The sequence below is a fragment of the Excalfactoria chinensis genome, unplaced genomic scaffold, assembly GCF_039878825.1.
Source record: "Excalfactoria chinensis isolate bCotChi1 unplaced genomic scaffold, bCotChi1.hap2 Scaffold_987, whole genome shotgun sequence".
In the NCBI taxonomy this organism is placed as follows: Eukaryota; Metazoa; Chordata; class Aves; order Galliformes; family Phasianidae; genus Excalfactoria; species Excalfactoria chinensis.
In genome coordinates this window covers 35,001-42,500 of record NW_027315720.1, presented here as the reverse complement: position 1 = coordinate 42,500, position 7,500 = coordinate 35,001, and the positions used below count along the sequence as shown (strand labels likewise).

The following is a 7,500-nucleotide window of genomic DNA, read 5'->3' as shown; positions in this document are numbered from 1 at the left end:
CAGACCGGCCCGTGCCCTTTTCTCTCTCGCCTTCTTTTCTCGGGGATCTTCCCTCCCCTGCGCGGGGAACCGACCGCTCCCCATCCTTTTCTCTCGCCTTTCGTCCCGAAATTTGACTTTTTTGCCAACCTCAGTCCGGTGCCGAGCTGCGACACGGGCAGCGAAGACCCCGACGAGGCCACCGGACCCATCGACCCGAGAGGCGTACGAAAAAGGCGCCGCCGACAACCTCGACACTCGGCCGGTCAACCGCGCTCGCCTGCGCCCGCTCGTTGCCGCCTACCGGAGACGAGTACGCACCCGCTCCTGCCGACGAAAACCTAAGGCACCCGAAAAAAGTGCTGCAAAAACAACCGCCAGAAACTACCGGCGGAGGCGCCGACAGAAACAGAACTTTACCTCGACGTAACTGGAGGTAAAGAACTACAGCGACCCCTTTGGAAGCTCCAGAGCAATAGCGCAGCCCAACAGGACGAGCGGCGAAGGCCCGCCAAAAGCGGGTAGACCTAGCGATTACAATAGAGCCGCACGGGCAGCGACCCCTAGCCGCCGCCGCCGAGCCCGAGTGCCGCTCGGAGCCGGGTAGACCGTGGCGACCGACTCGAGCGGCACGGGCAGCGACCCCTAGCCGCCGCCGCCGAGCCCGAGTGCCGCTCGGAGCCGGGTAGACCGTGGCGACCGACTCGAGCGGCACGGGCAGCGACCCCTAGCCGCCGCCGCCGAGCCCGAGTGCCGCTCGGAGCCGGGTAGACCGTGGCGACCGACTCGAGCGGCACGGGCAGCGACCCCTAGCCGCCGCCGCCGAGCCCGAGTGCCGCTCGGAGCCGGGTAGACCGTGGCGACCGACTCGAGCGGCACGGGCAGCGACCCCTAGCCGCCGCCGCCGAGCCCGAGTGCCGCTCGGAGCCGGGTAGACCGTGGCGACCGACTCGAGCCGCACGGGCAGCGACCCCTAGCCGCCGCCGCCGAGCCCGAGTGCCGCTCGGAGCCGGGTAGACCGTGGCGACCGACTCGAGCGGCACGGGCAGCGACCCCTAGCCGCCGCCGCCGAGCCCGAGTGCCGCTCGGAGCCGGGTAGACCGTGGCGACCGACTCGAGCCGCACGGGCAGCGACCCCTAGCCGCCGCCGCCGAGCCCGAGTGCCGCTCGGAGCCGGGTAGACCGTGGCGACCGACTCGAGCGGCACGGGCAGCGACCCCTATCCGCCGCCGCCGAGCCCGTGCCGCTCGGAGCCGGGTAGACCGTGGCGACCGACTCGAGCGGCACGGGCAGCGACCCCTAGCCGCCGCCGCCGAGCCCGAGTGCCGCTCGGAGCCGGGTAGACCGTGGCGACCGACTCGAGCGGCACGGGCAGCGACCCCTAGCCGCCGCCGCCGAGCCCGAGTGCCGCTCGGAGCCGGGTAGACCGTAGCGACCGACTCGAGCGGCACGGGCAGCGACCCCTAGCCGCCGCCGCCGAGCCCGAGTGCCGCTCGGACCCGGGTAGACCGTGCCGACCTGGTCGAGCCGCAGGGGCAGCGACCCCTAGCCGCCGCCGCCGAGCCCGAGTGCCGCTCGGAGCCGGGTAGACCGTGCCGGCGCACCCGAGACGCCACGGAAGCGACACCTGGCTTATGCCGCGGAACGATCGAGTGGAGTGGAGCCCGCCGAGATAGGTTGCACCGTGCCGCCGCACGCGAGCCGGCGCGGCTGAGACGCCCGTCTGCCGCCGCGGAAGCACGGAGCGGACCGGAGCCCGCCGGGGCCGGGGAAACCGTGCCGGCGCACGCGAGCCGCCACAGAAGCGACAACCGGCTTCTGCCGGGGAACGATCGAGTGGAGCGGAGCCCGCCGAGATAGGTTGGACCGTGCCGGCGCACCCGAGCCTGCGCGAATGCAACCAACTGTCCTCCGCCGCGGAATGACCGAGCCGATCGGAGCGTAGTACGCACGGTCTCGGTGCACTGCGTTCGGCTCGCACGTTCCGCGGCAGCGCCCGAGGGTCGCTGCCCATCCGTCTCGAGCCGGTCGGCAAGGTCTACCCGGTTAACAGCGGCACTCGGGCTCGGCGGCGGCGGCAATAGGTCACTGCACGTGCGGCTCGAGTCGGTCGGCAGGGTCTACCTCGTAATTAGCGGCTTTCGAGCTCAGCGTCGGCGGCTAGGCGTTGCTGCACCTGTGGCTCGAGTCGGTCGGAAGGGTCTACTCGGTTACGAGTGGCACTCGGGCTCGGCAGCGGCGGCTAGGGGTCGCTGCCAGTGCGACTCAAGTCGGTCGGCAGGGTCTGCCTGGTTACCAGTGGCTTTCGGGCAGGGCGGTGGCGGCTAGGCGTTGCTGCCCGTGCAACTCGACTAGGTCGGCAGGGTCTACCCGGTTACGAGCGGCTTTCGGGCAGGGCGGTGGCGGCTAGGCGTTGCTGCCCGTGCAACTCGACTAGGTCAGCAGGGTCTACCCGGCTACGAGCGGGTTTCGGGTTCGGCAGCGGCGGCTAGGGGTCGCTCTCCGTGTGGCTCGAGTCGGTCGGCACTGTCTACCCGGCTCAGATCAACACTCGTGCTCGGCGGCGGCAGCAAGGGTTCGCTGCCCTTGCGACTCGAGTAGGTGGGCAGGGTCTACCTGGTTACGAGCTGCATTCGGGCACGGCGGCGGAAATTAGGGGTCGATGCATGTGCGACTCGAGTCGGTCGGAAGGTTCTACCCGGTTTCGAGGGGCACTCGGGCTCGGCGGCGCGGGCCAGGGGGCGCTGCCCGTGCGGCTCGACCAGGTCGGCACGGTCTACCCGGGTCCGAGCGGCACTCGGGCTCGGCGGCGCAGGCCAGGGGGCGCTGCCCGTGCGGCTCGACCAGGTCGGCGAGGTCTACCCGAGTCCGAGCGGCACTCGGGCACGGCGGCGCAGGCCAGGGGGCGCTGCCCGTGCGGCTCGACCAGGTCGGCACGGTCCACCCGGGTCCGAGCGGCACTCGGGCTCGGCGGCGCAGGCTAGGGGGCGCTGCCCGTGCGACTCGACTAGGTCGGCAGGGTCTACCCGGGTCCGAGCGGCACTCGGGCACGGCGGCGCAGGCCAGGGGGCGCTGCCCGTGCGGCTCGACTAGGTCGGCAAGGTCTACCCGGTTAACAGCGGCACTCGGGCACGACGGCGCAGGCTAGGGGGCGCTGCCCGTGCGACTCGACTAGGTCGGCAGGGTCTACCCGGGTCCGAGCGGCACTCGGGCACGGCGGCGCAGGCCAGGGGGCGCTGCCCGTGCGGCTCGACTAGGTCGGCAAGGTCTACCCGGTTAACAGCGGCACTCGGGCACGACGGCGCAGGCTAGGGGGCGCTGCCCGTGCGACTCGACTAGGTCGGCAGGGTCTACCCGGTTAACAGCGGCACTCGGGCACTGCGGCGCAGGCTAGGGGGCGCTGCCCGTGCGACTCGACTAGGTCGGCAGGGTCTACCCGGGTCCGAGCGGCACTCGGGCACGGCGGCGCAGGCCAGGGGGCGCTGCCCGTGCGGCTCGACTAGGTCGGCAAGGTCTACCCGGTTAACAGCGGCACTCGGGCACGACGGCGCAGGCTAGGGGGCGCTGCCCGTGCGACTCGACTAGGTCGGCAGGGTCTACCCGGTTAACAGCGGCACTCGGGCACTGCGGCGCAGGCCAGGGGGCGCTGCCCGTGCGACTCGACTAGGTCGGCAGGGTCTACCCGGTTAACAGCGGCACTCGGGCACGGCGGCGCAGGCTAGGGGGCGCTGCCCGTGCGACTCGACTAGGTTGGCACGGTCTACCCGGGTCCGAGAGGCACTCGGGCACGGCGGCGCAGGCTAGGGGGCGCTGCCCGTGCGACTCGACTAGGTCGGCACGGTCTACCCGGTTAACAGCGGCACTCGGGCACGGCGGCGCAGGCTAGGGGGCGCTGCCCGTGCGACTCGACTAGGTCGGCAGGGTCTACCCGGGTCCGAGCGGCACTGGGGCTCGGCGGCGGCGGCGGCTAGGGGTCGCTGCCCGTGCGACTCGACTGGGTCGGCACTGTCTACCCGGCTCCGAGCGGCACGGGCTCGGCGGCGGTGGCTAGGGGGCGCTGCCCGTGCCGCTCGATTCGGTCGCCACGGTCTACCCGGCTCCGCCCCGGACTCTAGAGGTCGCTGCCGGACAGGCTCGGATGCGGCCCGGCCCTCCGGAGGAAGCGCGCGTGCGCGAGCCGGGGCCGCGCCCACCGGGAGGGCCGTTGGTGATGGAATTCCGGCCGGTCTGCCGGAAATCCGGGACGGCGGTCGGCCCGGACGGCGCGCGGTCGCTCGCCTCGGCGGGGTAAGGATGGAAGAACAGCGGGTAGACGGCAGCGGTCGGCAGAGAGGTGGGCCGGCGGGAGGCGCGGGGTGGCCGCGGGGGCGGGGGCGCGGGCGCGGGCGCGGGCGGGGGCGCGGGCGCGGGCGCCGCCGTTGCCGAGTCGCGCTCGTTCGACTCTTCCGGTCCCCGGGCTCGTGCCGAGGGTGCCGGGGGGTGGGGGGGGTTGGAAGGATAAATGGGAAAATGTAAAAAGTCCCGCGGCTCTCTCGGCCGGCGTGGGGGGGTGCGGGGTGGGGGGGCGCTGGTTGGAGACCGGGTAAAAGAAGGATGGCGGGTGGGGGGGGGGGAGAGAGAGCGAGAGAGAGAGCACGCGCCAGTGGAGACCGTGGTGGAAAAAAAAAAAATAAATTAAAAAAAAAAAAAATCGAAAAATCGATCTGATTTCACCGGCAGCCGGGCCGCGGCGCGGCGGGGGTCTCCCGCCCGAAGCGCCGAGGGGGGGTGGGCCTCCCACTTATCCTGCACCTCTCCCGTCTCTTCGCAGCGCCGGACTAGAGTCGAGGTCACCGGGGTCTTCTATTCCCCGCCGATTCCGCCGAGCCCGTTCCCTCGGCTGCGATTTCGCTGGACGGTAGGTCGGGACAGAGGGGACTTTGTTCCTCTTCTGCCGGAGCTCTGGCCGCGGCGGAGGCGGTTCCCGCCTCGGACCCCGCGGCCACGGAGGCGGAGGCGTTTCCGGGTGGGGGAGGACGCGAAGGGGGGGGGGGGGGGGGGAACGGGGGCTCGCTCGGCAGAAGCGGCCCGTGCGAAAGGACGCTCTCCGCGGATTTTTCTTGACTCGTCCCCTTTCTTTCCCACGCGACGCGCACCGGCCTACGGGCGCCCGAGGGCGGCAGCAGGCGCGGTCGCCCCCAGGAGGTACGCGAGAAGGCCTAGCGCGGGGTACCGGCGACGAGACCTTCTCCGACGAATCCTCGCGCGCTCCGACGGGACGACTCGGAGGCTTTCGCCGCCGTTTACCCGCGGCGACGGCATCCCTCAGCCCTTCTCCGTCTGTACGGGGAACGGGTCGCCGCGGCGCCGGACCTCTGACGGATCGGCCGAGGCGAGCGTCGGGTCAGCTGCGGGAGCACAGGTGAGAGTCGTTTCGCCGCGTGTCACGGGTCACCTAGATTTACCCGTGCCCGCGACGGGGGCCGCCGCCGCCGCCGCCCCGTCGGGCCCCCGGCCCGGAAAGGGAGGGGAAAAAGGGGGGCGGAAAGAACAGCGGCAGCAATCTAAGGGGGAAAACTTCTTTTACTAGATACGGTGTCGGAGCACGAGGTAACGTCGTAGAATACGATCTCGTCGAGGCTCGTCCATCGAACGAAACAGAGAGAGAGAGTCCCCGAAAACCCAGAGGCCTGCTGTGAACTCCAGGCGACGGACGCGGCCGGAGCGCTCCTCGCGCCCCGAGAGTCAGAGAGAGAGGGGGAGAGAGAGAGAGAGAAGTCCAGCCTGGGAGCGAGATAATCCTCCTCCCGCGAGCTATCTCTGGCCGCGACGTCCCCTGGGATACGTAGACGCGTAGCGCGCGCGCGACGTCGCGACGTAGAATATCGAGAGCGACGCCGCGAAACCGCGACGCCGCGCTCCCGGAAAAGGGTGGAGCTCGACTCCGCTTCCTCCGGACCTCCTCGAAGGGCCGAGCGCCGCCGAGGCGGCGCGGCATCTCTCGGAGACGGCTCCCCGGCGGAGACGGCCTCGGCGTTCCTTCCCGGCGAAGGCGTCCGCATCGGTGAGTTTTTCCTCCTCAATAAACGTTTGGATATCCGTTGCCGTCCTCGTGTCCTTCCGCCTTCCGCCGTCACACCGGATTCCCCTCCGGCTTCCCCCTTCGGAGCCGGTCGAAAGCCCTTCGACCGGTCCGGAGAGCCGCCGGCCGGTTAACCGGCGCCCGTGCGGGGGCCCCGCTCGCTCGGGCGGAGTCCATCGCGAGCCGGTTCAGAGCCGGTTTCCTTCCCAAAGGCCGGCCCGAGATCGGCCCCGAGGTCCTGAGGACGCGGGCGAGCTGCTGCCGCCTCCGCTCGCTCGCTCGCTCGCTCGCTCACCGAAACCACCCTCTGCTTCCTGCCAAGGAAGGGCATTCCAAGCACGGCAGCTAGACCTGAGCCTAGCGATCGTCAAGGCCCCGCCGCACCCGCCTCAGACCGGAGGCCCCCCCCCCCTTCCGCAACGGGAAGCTCTCGCCGGCTTAGCCGAGTCCAGCCGCCCCGCCGGCAGCCTCTAGATTCCGCCGCTTTGCAACTGCGGTCGCTGGGAGCCGGGCGGACCAGACAAACAAACAAGCAGGCGAGCGACCAACCGACCAAACAAAAAACCCCCGCGAAAAAAACAAAACAAAACAAAAGCCACGCGGGCCGGGCGGGCGAGACGCGTCCGGGAGAGGGTGATGGGGTTAAGGGCGAGGCCTGGGGGGTCAGGGCTAGGCGGGCCGCTTTCGGGTACGGGTCGGGTTCTGGCTCGCGCGGCGGTGGTGGTGGTGGGAGGGGATGGGGGAGGGCGAGGGGGGGAACTGGGGAGAAGGGCGGAGGACGGACGCGGAGCGGGAAGCTCGGGCCGGTACCGGCAGCCAGGTCCTACCCGCAACCCCGTCACGGACCCCCTCGCCTCGCCAGAGACCCCTTTCTTCGCGACAGAGGGCGCGCCGGGCCGGGCCGGGCCTACTCACGCGTTGGCGCGCGCGGACGAGCGACGAGGAAAAAAAAAAAAAGAGAAAAGGAAAGAAGCCGCAAGTCAGTCAAAGAAAAGAGAAGAAGATTTTAAAATGCACAGAAAGATCGTAGCGTTTCGTGGTAACGGAATAATCATATAATGATAATAAAAACAATAAAGACGTAAAAGATGGGGGGGGGGGCGGGAAGAAGCGATAAATCAAAACTAAACGCGTAAATAAATAAATAAATAAATGGGGGAAAAGGAGGGGGGGGTAAGGAAAAAAAAGGGGAAAAAAGAGAAAAGGAAAAAAAAAACAATAAGGGAAAAAAATACAAGGAAAAAAAAGGGGAAAAAAGAGAAAAGGATAAAAAAAACAATAAGGGAAAAAATACAAGGAAAAAAAAGGAAAAATGAAGGAAAAAAAAAGAAAAAAGGGGGGGGTGAGCTAAAAAAAGGGAAAAAAAAAAGGGGGGGGTGAGCTAAAAAAGGGGAAAAAAAAAGAAAAAAAAAAAGAAAAAGGGGGGGGTGAGCTAAAAAAAGGGGAAAAAAAGAAAAAAA

General features: G+C 68.3%; 1 protein-coding gene across 1 annotated transcript; it reads left to right on the top strand.

Annotated features, from left to right (window-relative positions):
* The first annotated feature begins 2,645 nt into the window (after positions 1–2,645).
* Positions 2,646–6,061, top strand: LOC140265466 (uncharacterized). The gene is made up of 4 exons (XM_072361405.1): positions 2,646–2,662; positions 4,095–4,266; positions 4,790–5,380; positions 5,549–6,061. Exons 1-4 carry the CDS (start codon positions 2,646–2,648, stop codon positions 5,570–5,572), a joined length of 804 nt encoding a protein of 267 aa, XP_072217506.1. The 3' UTR covers positions 5,573–6,061.
* The last annotated feature ends 1,439 nt before the right edge of the window (positions 6,062–7,500 follow it).

Bases quoted from the DNA above. Each gene is read 5' to 3' on its own strand.
- LOC140265466 (XM_072361405.1), top strand. The intron at 4,267-4,789 runs GTAAGGATGGAA...GTCTCTTCGCAG, and splicing joins CGGTCGCTCGCCTCGGCGGG to CGCCGGACTAGAGTCGAGGT. The intron at 5,381-5,548 runs GTGAGAGTCGTT...TTCTTTTACTAG, and splicing joins GGTCAGCTGCGGGAGCACAG to ATACGGTGTCGGAGCACGAG.